The sequence below is a fragment of the Lampris incognitus genome, chromosome 9, assembly GCF_029633865.1.
Source record: "Lampris incognitus isolate fLamInc1 chromosome 9, fLamInc1.hap2, whole genome shotgun sequence".
In the NCBI taxonomy this organism is placed as follows: domain Eukaryota; kingdom Metazoa; phylum Chordata; class Actinopteri; order Lampriformes; family Lampridae; genus Lampris; species Lampris incognitus.
Window position 1 is genome coordinate 21,454,098 of NC_079219.1, and position 23,020 is coordinate 21,477,117.

The 23,020-nt window shown below is 44.8% G+C and overlaps 1 protein-coding gene across 2 annotated transcripts in view; it reads left to right on the top strand.

Moving 5' to 3' along the window:
• The first annotated feature begins 7,119 nt into the window (after positions 1-7,119).
• LOC130117579 (atrial natriuretic peptide receptor 1-like) overlaps positions 7,120-23,020 on the top strand; it is a 145,266-nt gene continuing 129,365 nt past the window's right edge. For both annotated transcript variants that reach the window (XR_008810695.1, XM_056285696.1), the window contains exons 1-2: positions 7,120-7,808; positions 10,043-10,857. Coding sequence is in view for 1 of the 2 variants with exons in the window: in XM_056285696.1 (XP_056141671.1) it covers positions 10,092-10,857 (766 nt within the window). In the remaining variant the exon portion in view is untranslated. The remainder of the gene's footprint in view (positions 7,809-10,042; positions 10,858-23,020) is intronic.

Consider the following 23,020-nt stretch of genomic DNA (forward strand, 5'->3'; position numbering starts at 1 on the left):
TCTTTTCGTCAGTGCCACTGTCTCCAAACCATATAACATAGCTGGTCTCACAACCATCTTGTAAACTTTCCCTTTAACTCTTGCTGATACCCTTCTGTCGCAAATCACTCCTGACACACTTCTCCATCCACTCCAACCTGCCTGCACTCTCTTTTTCACCTCTCTACTGCACTCCCCGTTACTTTGGACAGTTGACCCCAAGTATTTAAACTCAAATGCCTTTGTCACCTCCACTCCTTGCATCCTGACCATTCCACTGTCCTCTCTCTCATTCACACATAGGTATTCCGTCTTGCTCCTACTGACTTTCATTCCTCTTCTCTCCAGTGCATACCTCCACCTCTCCAGGCTCTCCTCAACCTGCACCCTACTCTCGCTACAGATCACTATGTCATCCGCGAACATCATCGTCCATGGAGACTCCTGCCTGATCTTGTCTGTCAACCTGTCCATCACCATTGCAAACAAGAAAGGGCTAAGAGCCGATCCTTGATGTAATCCCACCTCCACCTTGAACCCATCTGTCATTCCAACCGCACACCTCACCATTGTCACACTTCCCTCATACGTATCCTGCACCACTCCTACATACTTCTCTGCAACTCCTGACTTCCTCATACAATACCACACCTCCTCTCTCGGCACTCTGTCATAAGCTTTCTCTAAATCTACAAAGACACAATGCAACTCTTTCTGGCCTTCTCTATACTTCTCAATCAACATTCTCAAAGCAAACATCGCATCTGTGGTGCTCTTTCGTGGCATGAAACCATACTGCTGCTCGCTGATCGTCACCTCTCCTCTTAACCTAGCTTCTATTACTCTTTCCCAAATCTTCATGCTGTGGCTGATCAACTTTATACCTCTGTAGTTGTTTTTATACCTCTGTAGTTGTTACAGTTCAGATCGTCACCTCTCCTTAAGAGGAGAGGCTGCCTCTGGACATGCTTTCCCCCTCTCCTTCTCCTTCGCCCAACAGTAGCATAGTTTCCACCGACACCCTGCTGGTTAACAGTACCGGTGGCGGTCGTTGGTAACCCGGGCCTCGACCGATCCGGTATGTAAGTCTTATTTATGATCCGCATATTTGATTTGGCAAAGATTTTACGCCGGATGCCCTTCCTGACGCAACCCTCCCCATTTGTCCGGGCTTGGGACCGGCACTAAGGATGCACTGGCTTGTGCATCCTCAGTGGCTGCGTTGCTCTAGGTCATGATGTGTGATTTAATTTTTGCCTTTTATCATTTCAGGGTGTAATGCATGAGTGGGGTTATTAACCCATTCCCCTGTTCAATTGAAAGGACACTGGCCACCGATACTGCGAATTTTTCGCAAATATCGGTTCTTGTCCACAGCAGCCAACGTAGTGACATAGTTAGCCATTTAAACCGTGTTCAAACTTGCCGGCTTCTATCCCCTCTAGCTCCCCCCGCTCTAACGTTCGAACGCGGAATTGCAGTGGTCTATCTATCTCAGGGGTTCTCAAACTTTTTCACACCAAGGACCACTTGATCATAAAAAATTGTTCCGTGGACCACCTAACCAGCCGGCCAACACCCCCCCTCCCCCGCCCCCAAAAAACCTTTTAAAACAGTCTATATTAGGCTTACAATAGCATATTATGTTTTATATTACAAATTATGTCTGCAGAATATTACAATACAAAATATGTAATAAATAGGCTATTAGCGAAATTAGGCTAGGCTTCTACCATATACCTTGACCTTGATTTTTGTGAGATGTATGTGTAATTACTGTTTCATATTAATTTTGTTCAGGGCTATTGCCTTTGGTTGTGATGTGATGAATAAAACATGGGAATTTATTTGAAATACCACTGTCAGGGTGAACTCAATGTGAATTCAGCATTAAAAGAGTGAACTATTAATGTTAATTTAACAAAAATTCGTTTTAATAGGAATCAAATCTTTGTACTGGCTCTTGTGAAGCTATGAAATTACACATTTCAAATAAGCATAACAGCTTTACAGGTAGCAGCAGTCAACAACTAATGGGAGGAATGCTGTTGCTTTTGCTGTTGCATCACTGACTCAATGTCTGGCTCCACACTAGAGAGTTTCAGTCTCATACAGGGGGCTACATCGATCTTGTTCCTCTGCTTGGTTTTCAAACCAACCAGTGTGGAGAACCCAACTTCACAGTTGTAGGTGGTTGAAAACGGCATTAACACTTGCAAAGCAGACTCAGCCAGCTCAGGATGTTCAGGTTGGATGAGAACCCAGAAGTCTGTCAAGCATTTTTCTCTGAACGCCATTCTCAGTGTTCCATCTGATGCAATGTCCACAAGACTATCCACCTTCCGTGCTGATAGTTTGGAACTGACGCGCTCAATGTGAGGTTGGTCTCCAAATGGATTTCTGATCCATTCAAGGTCCACATCCAATTCTGGAAAGTATCTTCCCAATTGCGTGTGAATGCCTTGCAAATGTTCCTTGAAGGCTGCAAGTGTGTTGCTATCCAGAACCTCTTCAGCTTCGAGGACAAAATCGGCTAGAGTTGGGAAACAGTCAAACTCCTGGCGATCAAGACGCGCGCACCACAGATCCATTTTGATGCGAGTGGCTTTAACTTTGTCCTGCACTGTAAAAACCGTGACCGCTTTTCTTTGCAGTGCTAAATTCAGGTTATTAAGCGTGCTGAACATATCAGCAAGAAAGGCTAGTTTTGTGAGCCATTGAAAGTCATGCATTCTGCCATAAAGTTCATCAGTTTGATGCAAAAACAGCTTGACTTCATCGCGCAGTTCCAAGAGGCGGGTGAGAACTTTACCACGCGATAGCCAGCGAACTTCTGTGTGGAAAAGAAGTCTTGTGTGCTCACTCCCCATTTCTTCACACAGCACTTTAAAAAGACGCGAGTTCAGTGCCTTGCTTTTAATTAAGTTGACAATTTTTACGGCCTCGTCCAAAACCTGTTTAAGACAGGGTGGCATTTTTTTTACTGCCAATTGCTCTCTGTGGATACAGCAGTGCGTCGATGCGGCAGAGGAAGCGACAGCGCGTACATGCGTAACCAGGCCCTTGTGTTTGGCTGTCATCGCCGTGGCACCGTCAGTGCACACGCCAGCACACCTCTTCCAATCAATGTTATTCTGCACAATGAAGTTATTTAGGGACTCAAATATCGCCTCTCCTGTGGTGTTGGTTGGTAGGGATTGACAGAAAAGAAAATCATCGTGAACAGCACCCGCATGTATGTACCGCACAAAGCAGAGGAGAATAGCCTCGTTACCGATGTCCGTGAACTCGTTCAGTTGGAGAGAGAAAAAAAGACTGACGCAGACGTGTCACCAGCTGATCTTGGACATTTGCAGCCATGGATGTTATTCGCCGCTTGACTGTATCATTGGACAGAGGTACTTTGTAAAGTTCCTCACTCGCTTTCTCCCCTAGCATTATGTTGGCCATAACCTTTGCAGCTGGCTTAACCAAGGTCTCGCCGATTGAGTGAGGTTTGCCAGCTTTCACAATGAGTTGGGAGACCTTGTATGAGGCTTCGGTAGCTTTCGCGTTTTCCCCTGGCATAAAAAACTGCGTGGCTTCCTTTCTCGTGTGTCGCTTAAGCTCTTCACGTTTTCTCTCAAAAAATTGCACAGGTTTCGAGGTGTATTCCTTGTGTTTTGACTTGAAGTGACGCTTGAGTTAAGCAGGTTTCATTGCTTCATTAGCTAATATGTCATAGCACACAACACAATGAGGTTTTGGATCCTCAGCATCTCCAGTCCAGAAAAATCCAAATTGAATGTAATCGCTACTGTATTTACGTTTCACTTTTGCAGTCGCTTTTTCAGAGTGTTGTGCTAGCTAGCTCCTGCTGCAAACTGTTAGCACTATGGGACTCGATGCTAACACTGACGCGCTCAATGTGAGAAGGAAGTCTCTGCACCTTGTTGCTTACATTGTTCGTCGTTTCTCCGGATTTTCTCTTCAGCCACCGATCCATGATGTTTGTATTTTGAACGGTTCACTTCACTCTTTGTTAGATTCTACTTAATTTTCACAATAGTCAGGAGGTCTTTGATATGAAAATCCTGTTATTGGAATGGAAGCTAACTAGGTAACACAGGCTAACTGAAGAGACATGACTCAAAACGCAGGTTTGCATTAGACAAATTGAACAAAATTCTTAGGCTTATTTAGGCTACATTTCTATTCACTTTTAATTTAGAAAACATTTAGAAAACAGCTGTACTCGTAACTTTGCATTGGAACGCAGATGAAGGTGATTTGAGAAACGATTTTTTGCAATCCTCCCGCGGACCACTTGGGGGCGCTCGCGGACCACACTTTGAGTATCACTGATATCTGGTCTCGCGTAGCTTGCTCCGCCTCCAAACAGTAGGCGAAGGGCAAGAGGCTACATTGTTTCTTTGTTATTATTAATATTGAAACATTAACACACCGTTGTTCTGTGTTCTAGTCTGCGCGCATCAAGACGTATACCGTACATAAAATGGTGAAATCGGGGACATTTCCGGAGACTACTTTGGCCGGGGACAGGACATCCAGGGCGGGGACTGTCACCCGGAGATCGGGGACGTCTGGTCACCGTAGGTTACGGCGAGTACTGGGACACGAACCTCCCAGGTCCCAGCCACATGACGAGCAGGTTGCAAGAACGGCGGTTTATTCCGCTCGGCCGTGAGAGCGGCCGTTGGCCTTTGCTTTATTTTGCGTTATTGGTCTTGTTGCCTCCGTTATTGCATGCACCTAATTTTCCTTCTTTGCACAACATTATGCTGATTTGTTCATTGGCTATCTCTGTTGCCCTGCAAATATCAATGGCTTTAGTTCAAGTCAGGTTAGGTTCTCTCAGCAGTTCCTCTTTCAGATGCTTATCTGTAACACTGAAAATGATTTTGTCTCTCAGCATGTCATTTTCGGTTATACCGAAATCACAGTCTTTGCTTCTGTGTTCAGTAATCTCTGAAAGCCTGCAATATGTAGTCCACCTGCACGTCTTCGGGCTCGGCCCTTGCTAAATCAAGTGTGTTGTACACCTTGAGTTCTTCGCCTAGCGTGTGCAGTAATATTGCCACCTGCGCCTCATTTTCCTTTTTGGACAATTCAGTTGCCGTCATGTACAACCTATATCTTTGCTCCCATCTGCGCCAGTTTTCACATATGTTGCCTATTAATACTAACGGAGGAGGTGACTTTAATTGTTCCATTTTGTTTTCTCTTCCGTGTTAGCGTAACCCCAAACACTATTGACTTTAGCGCCGTCGGACCTAACACGTTTAGTTATTGGAACTTTGCAACAAGCTCACCATTCTCTTCTCCTCTCGGTCTTTCGTCTTCTTCGGCGATTAAACATAGAACGCCGCCACTTCTGACACCACATTGTGGTCTATACTGAAGGAGACTGGCTGGTAGTCCTTTTTTATTAACTTTATTCAGGAACAACGAACACCACGCTGTTGTGTTGCTAAGGGACCACTCGAAGACACACGTCTGTAAGCATACGCTTCTTTACTTCAACAACCCACGTCACACTCCTTCTCCCCTTTTACAGTCACTTACATCCTATCTTGTCCTCTAGCTCTCCCTACTGTCCTCCAACTGCATCAACTCAAGATATCACACGCGTGCATGCGTGTCCTACTGGCCTCTTGTTGTATTACCTAGAGTATAGGCTCACCACCGTATTACTCCGTGTATATGTTCAAACACATACATATACTATAACAACCATGTCAAAAATATGTTGGGTAGCAAGAATAGGAAGCTGAAAATAACTGATGGATATCAGCAACAATATTATAATAATAAAGATAAGTTTAATAAGGAGGTAAAACTATGTACATACAGTATTTGTGCGCGCGTGTGTGTGTGTGTGTGTGTGTGTGTGTGTGTGTGTGTGTGTGTGTGTGTGTGTGTGTGTGTGTGTGTGTGTGTGTGTGTGTGTGTGATATGATGTGCCTTGCAACCGTTTGCCAGGGAAGTGTGTGTGTGTGTGTGTGGGGGGGGGTCACTCACTGTCCTGAAAGTATGACAGGTAAAGACGTACTCTGCTCCTTGACTGCAGCTCTCTGTGCTCTCCCAACAGGATTGGTATTTTGTTTTTGTTGGTTATGTGGTCAAATTCAGGATGCTTGTATTTTAATTTGGGGAAATATTGTCTTGGGACTGGCAGGAGTTTTGTCCATTCTGTTAGAAAGTGCAGCTCTGTCGAGACTTTGTCTTCCTTGCACAGCTGGCAGACCGCTTCTCTTTGGGGAGCCATGGTTTTTGCATCGGCCTGTCGATGGCCAGGTTGTGCTCACGGAGTATGTACTTAGTCAAGGTAGTTCCTTGTTTATCACTGTGGTCAGGTAATCTGTCACTCTATACTGTGTTTTTAGGGCCGGATAGCACTGCATTCTGCTTTGTGCTTTTGTCTGTGTGTTCCAACTGGTGATGTAGTTTTGTTTCGAGTGTGTTATAATTTGGTTGACTCTCATTGATTTGTTCTCAGACTGGTCCTGAGGCAGAACAGGGTTAGAAAGTGAACTAAGCTCAGGACCAGCTGAGTGAGGGAACTCTTTTCTTTGCTCAGCTCTTGGCATTGCAGGGGTATGTAGTGATTGGAGTGTGTGTGTGTGTGGGGGGGGGGGGTCACTGTTTTTTAGAAGAAGCCAAAATTTGATTGCTCTTTTTTGAATTTTGATGTATGATGGGAATTGGCCTAATTCAGCTCTGCAGCCCCCCCCCCCCCCGCTCCCTTCCTCTCTCTCGAATACATCCATAATGTTTGTATCACACACATTTATCCTCGCACAATTACTTAAAAGCATATTCTTGTATTCGCTGATCTTGTTCTTTCATTCACACACACACACACACACACACACACACACACACACACACACACACACACACATAGTTGTGTATCCGCGCAAGACCTCTGACTCTGTTACTACGCACTCGCTCACACTTTCTCTAGCCTCTGTCCCTCGCTCTTTCTCAGACACGCACACAGAGGGGGAGAGAGAGAGAGAGAGAGAGAGAGAGAGAGAGAGAGAGAGAGAGAGAGAGAGAGAGAGAGAGCGAGAGAGCGAGAGAGCGAGAACCGCCACTGACGGACTGCGGGGATTTTGTTAAACAGGGGAGGAACAAATACGCGCTTTCTCAGTGTGCGTCAACCTGCCGAAAACGCGCCGCAAACGCTGAGCGGCGCTCACCTGTAGGATCGGAGGGCGGTAAACTTCACCAGAGAGGAAGAGGGATGAGTGTTTCACTGGAACCGCACTTTGAGTAACATCTGTTTTTTGGACGGCGGGCCGCTCTCCCCGCTTCTGAAATGCTCTGACGCTTGTCATTCTCTCGCTTCCTTCCCTACATGATGTGGACTATACCGAGAGCTGCTCCGCGCCTCCATCTAAACCCTATGAGACCACTCGCATGACCCCAGGACCGGCGGTCACCCCCCCCCATTTTAATCGAGTTTGGATACTCACCGTTGCGGGGGTTTTTTTTGTCACCACACAAATCTCGTTTGTACCGATTTTTTTTAACATAACACCTGACAGCAGCAGCTCCCCGAGCGACCCCCTGGAAATAATCTGTATTTATTATCATTGTTAAATCCGTGAGAGCCAAAATAAAGAAACACGTGATAAGCTCCGTCATCGTCCCCGGGGAATTTCGCAAGCCCTCAGCCGGGCGCAGGGTATCTTAACGGGAGGGTCGCGTGCTGAGCCAGTTCACGGGTACGGCTGTCACCGCGTCATGGTTCCGCCTCTCGAGGGCCACACTCCGGGTCGGACCCGCCGCATGAGGACGTAAGACGCCGCGCCAGAGAAAAGGTACTAAGTTCACTTGCTTGACATTTGAAGAGATTGTGCTAAAAACAAACAAACAAACAAACAAACAAACAAACAAATGGAGCTGTTGGCGCACCGGTGCCTTTTTACAATGAAATGTTGTCTCGGTCGGGCTCACCTATCGGCCGCGACCCAAACGATCGTAAAGGCTGTGTATGCAAATGAACCTAAACCCCGGGCCAGGTTTGATACTTGGTTTGATTGGCGTTAGTGATAAGCGCACACACGTGTGTCAACAAGTTTGTCCTGCGTGGAAAGCGTTGATTGTGTGATGAGGCAAATGTAAGAGGAATGTAATTTTCTTGCATGATTGTGCTGCCGTCCCTCCCTCCCTCTCTCCACGCAGTCAATTGGAGCACAAGACAGTAAGACTCCCATAGACCACTTTTTCCATACAGGATCCTCTTTTCCGCAGCGTTACACATCCATTATTACTGTAAATGAACGAATCACTTGTAGTTCGCCCAGTTATTATCGGTACAATGTAAAGGTCTGCACGTTTTTTTTAATCAGTTTGTTTATTCCCCGAACTGAATTAGTATCAGGGGAAGTGTTAGAGCTCCCTCTACTCACTGTGAAATCAGCCATTTACTGAGAGCAGTTCAGTATCTCCTTATGCAACAAAGATCTGGTGTTTATGGCATGATAAGTTTGAGCCTTTATCTTGTTTTCACTGTGTAGTTCACAACACTGGCTGGCGTAGACAGGATTTGTTTCAGGAGGTGGTTGAAAAAACTACATTCAACATCATCAGTGTATCATCAGTGCATGGGTACAGTTTGGGGGGGTGTAGTTTTGGGTTACATAAATGTGACTATATTGTTTTCACAGTACCATAGTAAAGCAGACGTGGCCTTGGAGGCACAGCAAAACTAACAAACAAACAAACAAACAAACAAACAAACAGAGTGCTGTTGTCCAATCATCTTTTTTTATTTTTTGCTTTTTTCACTTGCTTTTCTGGGTCCATTAATATTAACTCTCAAGATCCCATTAGTTAAAAGAAACTCTGCCTACCAACACGGGGATTGTCGGTTCGAATCCCTGTGTTACCTCTGGCTTGGTCGGGCGGCCCTACTGACACAATCGGCCGTGTCAGCGGGTGGGAAGCCGGATGTGGTTATGTGTCCTGGTCGCTACACTAGCGCCTCCTCTGGTCGGTCGGGGTGCCTATTCAGGGGGGAGGGGGAACTGGGAGTAATAGCGTGATCCTCCCACGCACTACGTCCCCCTGGTGAAACTCTTCACTGTCAGGTGAAATGTCGGTGACTCCACATGTATCGGAGGAGGCATGTGGTAGTCTGCAGCCCTCCCCGGATCAGCAGAAGGGGTGGAGCAGTGATTGGGACGGCTTGGAAGAGTGGGATAATTGGCCAAGTACAATTGGGGAGAAAAACGGGGGGGGGAGAAATCCCCCCCCCAAAAAATCCCTCAAGGAAAGTCCCTCTCAAATTTAACTCAAACACTTTATTCATCAGTCTGATTGGCCGCCTGGCTATTTAGGCAGTGAATGGTATTTCAATGTAAGTGATATGTCAGGTTAAAAATTATGACTCTTAAACAGAGGTGAAGATATATGATTGGTTAGTTATGTCATTTCATATTTTTGACCATCATTTTAGGTCCTGTGTAAAATAAGGCTAGTGCTATTTGATATTCAGTGATGTACAGCAAGGAATTACACCCAAGAGCTTTGCATCAGGAACTGTCAACAATATCAATATTTCGGGGAGGTTTTCAAAGCCTATACCCCCCCCCCGTCTACGACAGTGGTTCACAGTGTAAAACACCCCACCACCATCACCATCACCACCACCACCATCAACCGTTTTTAGACGTGCCATGAGAGCGTGCTGCTCAGTGTGACTGTGGTACTTTGACGCTCTGGCTTTGTGTTGAATGAAGGGAGCGAGGCTCCTGCTGCTAGCCTGAGGGAGTTGTCTTCCCACGACACACCGCGGCCTTAAACATGCCAAGGCCACACAAGGCTGACGAGGATAAAATTGTTCCAGTGAACTGGACCGTGGCAAACTACAGCAGGTCTCGGCTGCCTGCATACCTTCCTCATTATGTTGACTCCAATTGTAAGTGGGAGCAGGCATATCGTATGCCTACAAGGTCAAGGAGCGGAAGTTAAATACTTAATAAATAAGTTAAATGCAGATAGCTCAATGAAAAATTTCAATATCTTTCCTGTTTGTGTCCTCATTTCACAGGGCTGAATCATTTGACTGCGGAGGCAGGGGGCTTCCCGCTGCGCAGAGAATGGCCTTCTGGTGGAAGGGTTTCAGCCTCCTGTCGTGTCTGGCTCTCTTGGTCCTGCTGGGGTGCCAGCCGGTCAACGGGCGGTCCTTTCAACACCACAGCTCACACCGGCACACCCGGGCCAACCATGACCACAGGCAGCACCAGAATATTACGCTGGCCATCATTTTACCGGAGAAAAACATGGACTATCCATGGGCCTGGCCTCGCATCGGACCCGCCCTGGAGCGAGCCCTCCAAACTGTCAACTCCGACCCGGTCCTACTTCCAAACCACCACCTAACCTATGCCTTTAAGAACAGCGAGGACAAAGATGGTATCTGTTCTGAATCTATTGCCCCACTCATGGCAGTCGACCTGAAGTTAGCCTATGACCCCTGGGTCTTCATCGGACCTGGGTGCTCCTACACATCTTCCCCTGTGGGCCTCTTCACTACCCATTGGGATATTCCTATGGTGACAGCGGGCGCACCGGCCGTCGCCTTCGATGGCGGCGTGTACCCCTCTATTACCAACACGGGCCCCACACACAAGAAGCTTGGCAAGTTCGCCCTGCACATCTGTGAGCACTTTGGCTGGCGAGAGCATGTTATGCTCGCGTTCAATGACAACAAGGTGGATGACCGGCCGTGTTACTTTGCCATGGAGGGTCTCTACACCGAGCTGAGAAAGGTCAACATCACCGTCTCAGACCGAGTGTTTGAGGAGAACAAACCGCCTCTCAACTACTCAGACATTATCTTTGATATTCAGCAGGCTGGACGAGGTGAGTTGCTGCTTTTCGTTAATTGAGTTCTTTTGAGGACGTGTTTAGCCAATTAAATTTCTTACTTTGGATGTATCCAAATTTAATTGGCTGCTAAGGCGTGCATTCTCTTGTGGGACATGCTGTTTTGCTTTAATTCAGATCACTGCATAACTGATTTTTTATGGGCCGTCAAATTTTTTCAAATGTGAAAATGGAGGGGTAATATAATTTTTTCAGGAAAAGCAATACTTGGATTAGTATATTGATAGCATATATGATTCCCATTGATGTGTTATTTCTGTTTAATTATTTGTTAAAGCAGATACTTACATACTGTAACTTTAATACTGTCAATTGAAGACTCCCTGAAACCAAAATCCTGGTATTTTCCTGGGTTTCAGAAAAACACTCAGTGAATTCTTGCATTTTAGTTGGGTCATACCCTGTCCTACAATCACTTTTGTATTGTCAGCTCACTGTTCATAGTATGCTTGACAAAATGGTGAATGGATTAGGATTTTCCCATATGTTTTTTACTTATAATTATTTCATTTTTTTATATATATATAGTCGGTATTTACAGAGCATGCAGTTTTTTGTTGCCTTTACTACAACAGCTGCTCCATCCTGCAGCTACAGTGCAGCCAAATAGGGAGGAATATTTGACTGCTAGATTACAAAGCTGTCATCTTTGCATGTGCGTATTCAGTGGTTGTGCATTTAACATGATGCATCAAGCACAACGTGTTGAAAGTGTGAACACCTGGATTCCATGAGGGACCCTTTCACACCAGCATGATCCTTGGAAATTGCTGTGCCGACACCTAAGAAAGTTGTTGTGCTTTACCCAAAGGACTCTGTAAATAGATAAATAAATTTTCCACCAGGCAAAGTGGCTGACTCGTTTCAAAATTTCCTGGACCTTTTTACACGAGTGGCTTGTGTGAACGTCCCACCCAGTTTGATGCATTTCTTTGTGATACCAAATAATGCGGTTCAGAGAGGATTTTGTGAGAAAATGCATCTAATTAAGTCAAGTGTGAAATTGATGCCAAATAACGGGGGTTTTTTTGTGTCCTTGTTTTGTAGTCAGGAGATGTGTTTCTTTAAAAAGACCCTTTACCACATTAAGTATGTATAATATTTTTTTAGAACTGAAATCCTTTTTTCAGGTTTCAGGTGTGCGTGAGATAAGTCGCATTGTCTTTCTCAAAACAATACTCGGGATAAACACAGACTATTCACTGGCATAAAGTGAACTCTTATTTTATTGAATGGAATCGCTGTCTTTTCATCCTCAGAACTATAGTGGAGCAGAAATCCAACACAGTGTTAATCCATCTGAGAAATTTTTACCACCACTAGAGACACCCCCCCCCCTTACGTATTACAATTTATAGTAGCACTGTATTTTCCAACTGTCCCACCCTCGTCTAGATTCATTGAGTATTTTTCCATCAATATGCTTCTTTTTTTTTTTGCCAAGCTCGGAATGAAAATGTCAAATTTTGATTCAAAAATTGTAAATATCGCAACAAAGTTTTTCATCTAGTTTGAAGTGGACAAGTTTGCGTGTCAATAATGACAGGATACAGATAAGGGTGATGGAAACGGAATTATCCAATATAAGATAAAGTCAGTTGCTTCCGCCATTGCTTCTACCATTATGAGGTTATCAATTGCATTTCCTCGTCTTTGTATATGGACAGCATAGAACATGATCAAGCGCAGCTGGTATAAACTTACAATGATAACTCCTCCCGTGGAAAGCAGGTTTTCAAAATATCACTCTCCCCTGGTCTTTAGTACAACACTCTTTAGATGAAATAGTCTTGTCATACCCTGCACAGGGAGGCTGTTTTTTGTGTGTGTGTGTGTTTTGATTTTTCAAAAATTCACTGAAAATTTGTGCAACATTTGGATGAAAACACAGCTTTTGATCAATTGACCAATGGTTGGTTTTGTTCATGTGCAGTCAGTACTGATGGATAGTGTAGTCGAGTGAAGCAATAAGTGAAGTATATTGACGGAGAAATCAGTGTTGTCCTGCTCAGTCTTTCCCACAGTGCATACATGTACCAGAATGCATTGCATGTAAGGTATCATTTATGCTAAAAGCTAAATACCTATACAGATACAGACGGAGCCTTGTGTCAGTACTCTGCGTTAATTTCATCTGTATTTGTGCACATTTTTGGAAAGCGTATGGATACAGATGAAACGGAACAGTACCACTGGAAATCACGGGGGCAGTGTAGCCTAACCCTAACCCCAACCCACCCTAACACAAATGCACACAGCATGCAGACATACAGGAACACACATATCACAGCTGTGTTTCTATATTTGTGAAGACCCTCATTGACTGCATTCATTCCCTAGCCCCTTACCTTAACCATCAGAACTACATGTTAGGGCCTAACCCTAACCTAAACCTTATCGTAATTCTTACCTTAACCCCAAACCCTAGTCCTATACCCAAAACAGACTCTTGAAGAAGTGAGGGCAGGCAAAAATGTCCTCACTCTGCAAAAATGTCCTCACTGTTCTGGTTAAAAACTCAAACTGATCCTCCAAAATATAGGTGAGTGGGGACACATACACATTAACACGAACAAAACACAGCATGCAAGTCATCTTCTGTAATTAGGAGCCTTTGCTCTTTAGATTTGTTCCCTGTACAGCAGCCTAGTCTGAATGTTCCCTTGTTGATTCAGCTGCATAATAGACAGCGGGGCTTTCTGAGCTCTTGTCACAATTACAGGGCTGTCTTGTCTTTCTGCCTGTCTGTCATTTCATGTAAACAAGGCCATGGAGGCTGTGTGTTTTTGTGTTTGTTTGTCTGTCTGTCAGTCTATCTGTCTGTATAACCTCCTGACTGATCAAGGGAAGAGGCTTTGTGTGTGTGTGTGTGTGTGTGTGTGTGTGTGTGTGTGGGTGTGTGTGTGTGTGTGTGTGTGTGTGTGTGTGTGTGTGTGTGTGTGTGTGTGTGCGCGCACACACGTGTGTGTAGTTGTCTTTCTGCCCATCTGTCTGTCTTTCTTTCTGTCTGCCTGCCTGTCGGCCTGTGTGTCATTCTGTGTCTCTTTGTTGTTTATCACTTAGCCATCTTATTGTCATATATTCGCCCAGTGGCCTCTGAGCAGGACAGGCAGGCAGGATGGCTTGTTAGCCCAGGGATTAGCTCTTGATCCTTGCTGCTGGGCTCCATCATGGCGGCAGCAGCCTGAAAACAGAAATAGGAGCTGAATCGATGTCTCCTGTGGGTAGCCAGCTCAATGCTGTAAATGGCCTGACCCTGAAGAGGCAATGGAAGAGGCTACATCAGAGAATGATGCAGCAGATATTTAAAATGCAGTCGCTTTTAAGAGCCCTGTGTCAAGGTAGTTGTTTGACGGGTGGAAATAAAAGAGTGAAATACAATACAAATATTACAAATAATACAAACAAAACAAAACTTGAAACACGTTGTAGATGTCGATTCATGTTTGTGTACCGGGTTGATAGTTGAACATAAAGAAGTAAAACAAGGTAAATAAAGTAAGTAAGGTGGTGCTCAGAACAGTGTTGGTGAATGCAACATTTTGTGGCGAATTCAGTTCATATCAATGCATTAATTGCGATAAGTGAATTCGTTTCGTTGTGCGAACCAAATTCGCCTCAATGCATACGTGTCGAGTTTAAATTTGGGGAACTTTGACAAGCATAGTTGCCCCATTCGTCAATAACAAAGTTGGTTCGACTGTGTTGACCTTTGACAGGGCGGTTGATAGGGAAGATAAATATAGGAAGCCATAATTTTAAGTAGTATATAACCATCCAACCCCCCCCCCCACCTTTTCTCCCCAATTATATCCGGCCAATTACCCCACTCTTCTGAGCCATCCCGGTCATTGCTCCACCCCCTCTGCCGATTCAGGGAGGGCTGCAGATGATCACATGCCTCCTCCAATACATGTAAAGTCGCCAGCTGCTTTTTTTCACCTGACAGTGAGGAGTTTCGCCAGGGGGACAGCGCGTGGGAGGATCATGCTATTCCCCCAAATTCCCCCTCCCCCCCTGAACAGGCACCCCGACTGACTAGAGGAGGCGCTAGTGTAGCGACCAGGACACATACCCACATCTGGCTTCCCACCCGCAGACACAACCAATTGTGTCTGTAGGGACACCCGACCAAGCGGAGGTAACGAGGGGATTCCAACCGACAATCCCTGTGCTGGTAGGCAACAGAATAGACCACTACACTACCAGGATGCCCATAACCATCCAATTCAATACTACTGTGCTCTGCCAAAATATATTGCCCCACAAATGATCTGCAGTATGGTTTGCAGTCAGTGGTGAAGCAGGACTAGATGGTATAACTATGTTTTATTAACTCGTGTGAGTCAAGTGTGTTTGTTCACCTAGCCTCCGGTCCTGCCTATTCTGCAATGGAACATGAAAGAATTTCACTCTGCCAATTTCTGGTGTGACCGCAGCGCAAAACTGAAAGAAAACCATAACCCTGTTTCAGCCTGCCTGTCTCTCTACTTGTCTTTGTCTCAACCTCTCTCTCTCTCCGTCTCAACCTACCTGTCCATTGTTCTCCACCGGTTTCAGTCTATTTCTCTCTCTCTCACTTAGTAATATCAGCCCTGTCTGAAGGGTGAACATCTATATTTTTGTCGCCCATTAATTATGATTAATAATGGAAGTCATACATTCGTAAGTACCGAAACAAACCACGGGGTCCGCCGCTCAAGCCTGGAGAAAAATCATCATCTCTTAGCTTCTGAAGAGCTCAAACAAACAGACAAGCCCTCAATTGCCTCCCAATGAACTTCTCTTTCTGGTTCCCACAGGGGCATAAAGCAGTTTCCTGACAGGGTATTTATTAACAGGGGTCAAGATACCCTGCCTTATATGGAATTTACAGTCAACCTATCTGATCTGTAGGTATTTCCTGCCAAGCAGACTCCTCCACTGTCTGTTTGCCTTCTATCACTTGTTTCTACATTCTGGTCATTTAACTGACTGTGAGCACAACAGCAGATCAAGCTTCAATTCCTAGATCACGTTACAAGCAACTGATGGCAAGGAGGTCGTGGGTCAGAGCCAACAACCCCCTGAAAAATTATGAAACGAATTTCCCTGTGAATCTGATACCGTCGTAGATGTTGGAGAAATAGCGGGGACAGCGATAGGATGATCGCAGATGATAAAGAAATGACAAGGGAAGGAAATAAGAACCAGAAGGTAGATTGTTTTGAACCCAGACCGATTCAATCATATTCCATCACCTTTTTCCCCCCAACCAAACCGTCTTGTTTATCTTCGAAAGCACTCAAGCGGGGATGGGGAAGTTGTTTAATGCTGTTGGCATGAATGAGTCCAGTGGGTCTGATGTAACCCGCCTTTGTGCTCTCTGGGAGCTGATAGGATGTTAGAGGAAGGGTGGGGTGGGGGGGGGGGCTAAGCGCACTTATGTCATTGGTGTTATCAAGCTGATGAGACTTGCCACAGATGTTTGGTTGCATCTCCAGTCAGTCTGGTTCGCTTAGAACAGGTTCATTAGATTATACAAATAAAACTGTCAGATAGAAACATAGCTTTGTGTTTCCCTGTTGCATATTTGGTTTTAAGAATAAGATTAAACATCCATTTACATTAATTGATTGTCTTTGAACCACTTTTTCTTTACGCTAGGTATGTCTACGCCAGAGATTTAGTACAACTTTGTAGTTCCACCGGATTTCTTCAACCCAGAGAGGCGGACGACGATGATGTTAAAAGAAGGCTCAACAGCCGTTTATTAAAAACAACATACAAAAACACCAGACAAAACGTCCACAATATTGCTAAAAAAAAAGTTCATACTCACTTGAGGTGCTTTTTTTGCTTTTGTCAGTGAAGAGTTTATGAGGCAAGTGGGTGACGGAAATGCATTTGTCGAATAAATAATGATGCAGCAAATATTTTGTGAAAGATTGCATTACACCAGGTTTAAATAAACTGAAATTAAGCAGGACTGTCTGTAAATCATCCCCAGTGTAACTTTTCTAAGAGCCGTACAACTCACTGCTGCACCCGTCGGGGAGACTCCCAGCTACAAATGAGACGTGAACCTGGTGGTTCACTCCTCAGAGTGCAGAAAAGTCCTTCAGATTTGGATGGAAACATATGATTGTGAAATCTCATGATGATGCTAAAGGATCACGGCCAGCTTAAATAATCGCGATCGGGCAGTTATGTAATAATTGCGACAGGCCTGAATCTCAGTATGCATAGTAGTGTAACATCACATCACAAAGTGTGTAGACGTGGTCAGATAACAACAACTCTGAAAGTAGTAGTCTCCCCGCCTGCTGCCCAATGACTGCTGGGATAGGCTCCAGCATCCCCGCGACCCTGAGAGCAGGATAAGTGGTTAGGATTATGGATGGATGAATGGTTGCTGGAGGAAAGATGAGCAGGGTTCAATGGGTTGAAATCCATGAACCAGGTAGAGAAAGTAGAACTGAGTATATGTCTTCCTTTTCCAAACAATTACTGCAAAGTTGCCCTTCGGCAAGGCACTTTAAGCTGAAACTGCTCTGGTAGTGGTGCTCAAATGTGCATTAGCAGAATGCTGTGGTTTCACTAAGCAGCTCCCGATGGCAGACAGTAAAAGATTGTTGTTGCACTGGGAAGTTGCCAGTTTTCAACAGCAGAAGCCCGGCTGTAACTGGGCGGCACCCAGTGGCCAACAGTAGATTACTGTGGTAGTATTGGGCAGAAATCTGGTATGAATGTTTGTAATTTTATGGATATGAAGGGGAGGGTGCTGAAAGAGTCCCTGCATGCTCAGCAAACTTTCACTGGATAAATAAAGACAAAAAAAGCATGTGATAGCAAGAAATAAACAGCCATCTACCAACATGGGGATCGCCAGTTCGAATTCCCATGTTACCTCTGGCTTGGTCGGACGTCCCTACAGACACAATTGGCCGTGTATGCTGGTGGGAAGCCAGATGTGGGTATGTGTCCCGGTCGCTGTACTAGCGCCTCCTCTGGTCGCTCGGGGCGCCTGTTCGGAGGGGAGGAGTAACTTGGGGGTAATAGCGTGGTCCTCCCATGCGCTACGTCCCCCTGGCAAAACTCCTCACTGTCAGGTGAAAAGAAGCGGCTGGCGACTCCACATGTATTGGAGGAAGCATGTGGTAGTCTGCAGCCCTCCTCGGATCGGCAGAGGGGGTGGAGCAGTGACCGGGATGGCTTGGAAAATAGGGCAATTGGCCAAGTACAATTGGGGAGAAAAGGGGGGGGGAAATCCCCCCCCCTAAAAAAAGAAAGAAATAGACAGCCACAGTGAACAGCTGCTACTGGTTCATAAGCACTTTTTTTCCTGACACAACAGATGGGTTCAGTCCCCATCATCAGGCTGTGGTGTGTGACACCAGGCTGTCGGAGTCTGGTGGAGTCTGACCGTATGTCAGCAGACAGACAGACAGACATCATCTCACCGTCTCTTGCTCCACAGCAAGCCTGGACCCATACATACATATGCACAGTCATACACCGACACACCTCGGCTCTTTCTCACAAATACACACACACACACAGCTGAATTATTACAGACAATAGAATACACACAAACATATGCACTCATACACACGCACTCACAAACACAGATGCTATAAAACACACTATCTTTCTTTGTTTCTCTTCTCTCACTCTTTCTCCCTCACCTGTTCACACAAATTTGATTCCACACACTCAAACACACAGACATGCCTAGGCCCTGTCACAAGTTTACACACTTGCCCGAACACACACACACTCTAACTCACACACTCAGATTCAGACAGCACATGCACATGCACACAACAGATTCCCTTACAGACTTGCAGACATAGCCATTCATATATACACTCACCGCCACTTTATTAGGCACACCTGTCCAACTGCTCGTTAACGCAAATTTCTAATCAGCCAATCACATGGCAGCAACTCAATGCATTTAGGCATGTAGACATGGTCAAGATGATCTGCTGCAGTTCAAACCGAGCATGAGAACGGGGAAGAAAGTGATTTAAGTGACTTTGAACGTGGCATGGTTGTTGGTGCCAGACGGGCTGGTCTGAGTATTTCAGAAACTGCTGATCTACTGGGATTTTCACGCACAACCATCTCTAGGATTTACAGAGAATGGTCCGAAAAAGAGAAAATATCCAGTGAGCGGCAGTTCTGTGGGCGAAAATGCCTTGTTGATGCCAGAGGTCAGAGGAGAATGGCCAGACTGGTTCGAGCTGATAGAAAGGCAACAGTAACTCAAATAACCACTCATTACAACTGAGGTATGCAGAAGAGCATCTCTGAACGCACAACACGTCGAACCTTGAGGCAGATGGGCTACAGCAGCAGAAGACCACACCGGGTGCCACTCCTGTCAGCTAAGAACAGGAAACTGAGGCTACAATTCGCACAGGCTCACCAAAATTGGACACTAGAAGATTGGAAAACCGTTGCCTGGTCTGATGAGTCTCGATTTCTGCTGCGACATTCGGATGGTAGGGTCAGAATTTGGCGTCAACAACATGAAAGCATGGAGCCATCCTGCCTTGTATCAACGGTTCAGGCTGGTGGTGGTGGTGTAATGGTGTGGGGGATATTTTCTTGGCACACTTTGGGCCCTTAGTACCAACTGAGCATCGTGTCAACGCCACAGCCTACCTGAGTATTGTTGCTGACCATGTCCATCCCTTTATGACCACAGTGTTCCCATCTTCTGATGGCTACTTCCAGCAGGATAACGCGCCATGTCATAAAGCTCGAATCATCTCAGACTGGTTTCTTGAACATGACAATGAGTTCACTGTACTCAAATGGCCTCCACAGTCACCAGATCTCAATCCAATAGAGGGCCTTTGGGATGTGGTGGACCACGAGATTCGCATCATGGATGTGCAGCCGACAAATCTGCAGCAACTGCGTGATGCTATCATGTCAATATGGACCAAACTCTCTGAGGAATGTTTCCAGTACCTTGTTGAATCTATTCCATGAAGGATTAAGGCAGTTCTGAAGGCAAAAGGGGGTCCAACCCGGTACTAGCAAGGTGTACTTAATAAAGTGGCCAGTGAGTGTATATACCCAAACACACAAATGCACACACAAATGCACGCACGCACGCACTCATGCACGCACACACAAACATACACTCATGCGTGTGCTGTGAACTTTATATCAGGTCTCATGTGCAGAGAGGAGGTTTTCAGTTGATTTGCCTTCACTCTCTCATTTTGTGCGTCCGTTCTTCACTTCTACTGTTGTGGCAGAGAAACTGACTTAAACCCTGTTTTACCAAGGGAAAACATATGCAAACCTCGTGTACCTCAGTAAAAATCACGTAAACACGATTTGTCAAGGAAATACTAAAATAATACCATTATACTATACTATAAAATAATATTAAAATAAAATAAAAAACTAAAATACTAAAAAAAAATTAAAATGGCACAGTGGCCCAGTGGTTAGCGCTGTCGCCTCACAGCAAGAAGGTCCTGGGTTCGAACCCTCTGTGTGGAGTTTGCATGTTCTCCCCGTGTCTGCGGTGGGCTTTCTCCGGGTGCTCCGGTTTCCCCCACCGTCAAAAGAAACATTCATGTTAGGGTTTATACTCCTGTTTGTGCCCCTGACCAAGGCAGTGGGAAAAGAACTGGAGTTGGTCCCCGGACGCAGCATGAAGGCGGCATCCCACTGCTCCTAGCTACACAGATCACAGCTAGGATGGGTTAATTTGCAGTAACTTAATTTCCTCAATGGGATTAATAAAGGAAACTTAATACCTATTTAAACCTAGTAATTTGAGAAAATATTTGGTTCACAGAGGGACAGCAGTGTGAGGGGAAGACAGCGTGTATACAACTTGAAATGCAGCTGTAAAAAATATAACTTGGATAGTAGAAAGGTGCAACACTTGCTCAATGTATGCATAATGCATAATATTCATTTAGTAATGAAAAAAAAAACGTTTTGGTTGGAACTACGATGCTCACATATGTGCCTGTGTAATTCTCGTGAGATCTCGCCAACATGACCACAGGGGTATCTAATCACATAAACCACATTGCGGGAGCTAGTTAGTAATAGTACTGGTAACTGCGCACAGTGCCAGTACACCAAACGCACACAAGGGTTTCCTCACCCTAGGTCTGGGCGCCCTATAGGCATAAAGAGCCTTTTCCCTATCTACGTCCACAGAGGAACACAAATGATTAAGACAAAACACATTACATGAAAATTACATATTAAAGTTTTCTTTGCAATCATTCCGAATTTGATTTTCCATAGAAAAGCCAGTGTTGCACACACACTAGAGGAAAGTAATTTAGTTTTGTGTTTATGTCCTATAGCTGAAGCTCATTACCAAATGCCATAAAGTCAAGTTTATTGTCATGTGTATTAGAATACAATGAAATTATTGTGCTGTGGCTCTCTCTGACTTAACACAAAGGACACACCATCTCAAAAAACACTACAAACCTACAGAGTCTATGTACAGATGAATTCATACATTATATATATATATATATATATATATATGTATATATATATATATATAAGTACACAATAACACAACTATGTAAGGTGTAAATGGCTTCGTCGGCTGTTCAGCAACCTGACTGCTTCTAGAAAGAAACTATTACTGAGATGGGTGGTGTGTGATTTGATGCGCCAGTAAAGTGTTTTAGATGGAAGGAGCGAGAACAGAACATGAGCGGGGTGGGTGGTGTCCTTAATGATGTTTTGGGCTTTGCAGCGAGTGGTGTAAATATTATGAAGTTGTGGTAGTTCCATGCCAACGATTTTTGTTGCTGTCTTTACAGTCCTTTGAAGCAGTCTGCAGTCCTGAGCAGTCAGGTTGCCAAACCACACTGTGATACAGCCTGTCAAGACACTTTCGATGGTACTGAGATAAAATGTACTGCTGTGCCGTCTTGAGGATGCGATTGGTGTTGAGAGACCATGTGAGGGTGTCTGTGATGTGTAAACCAAAAAAATCTAAAACTGTTCATCATTTCAACAAATGAACCATCAATAGAAATAGGAATATGATTTCCTCTGATCGTTCTAAATTCAACAATAATTTCTTTTGTCTTATTGACATTTAGAGAGAGGTTGATATCATGGCACCATATGGTTAAATCTTCCACTTCCCTCCTATAGGCCCTGTCATCGCTGTTGCTTAGTAGTCCAATCACTGTGGTGTCATCTGCAGATTTAATGATGCTGTTGTTGTCATATTTGGCAGCACAGTCGTGTGTAAACAAACTGTACAATTGGGGACTGAGATAGCAGCCCTGAGGTGCGCCGGTCCTAAGAACTCATGTGGATGAGTAGATTTTACCTATTCTCACAGTCTGGGGCCTGCCTGTCAGGAATCAAATAGCCATTACAGAAAGAGTTGCCCAGACCAAGACCTCTGAGTTTCAACACCAGTTTGGATGGTACAATTGTATTAAAAGCAGAACTGTAATCAATAAACCACATTCTGACATAGGTATTTTTCTTTTCAAGGTGTACTAAAGCAGTATGCAGAGCAAGTGAGATAGCATCATCTACAGATCTGTTGGAACAGTAGGCAAACTGTAATGTGGCAAGGGTAGCAGGAATGTTACATTTTATATACGATATAACCAATCTTTCCAGGCACTTCATAATAACAGAGGTCAAATTAATCAGGTCAATAATCATTATGGCAAGAGACGGGCGTTTTCTTAGGCACAGGCATAAGAGGTTTTATTTTTTTTAAACACAGTGGGACCACACACAATGACAGGAACAGGTTAAAATGGTCAGTGAAAACCTGAGAAAGCTGAGTGTAACATGCCTTGAGGACACAGGAAGGGATGCCGTCTGGGCCAGCAGCTTTATGAGCCTTAACCCTTTTAAAAGTTTTACTCACATCAGCTTCTGTCACCTGTGGATCGACTTCATTGGGTGGGCACTGTGCTGCTGTCACTGGGTCCATCTTGTGAGCTTCAAATTGGGCATAAAAGTTGTAAAGCTAATTTGGGAGAGAGGCAACGATTTTGATAGCCACACTAGGTTTAGATTTATAGTCAGTAATTGCTTGCAGCCCCTCCATAAGCGCCGTGAGTCACAGCCACAGTAGTCATTTTCCAGTTTGCCCCTATATTGTATTTTAGCGGCTTTG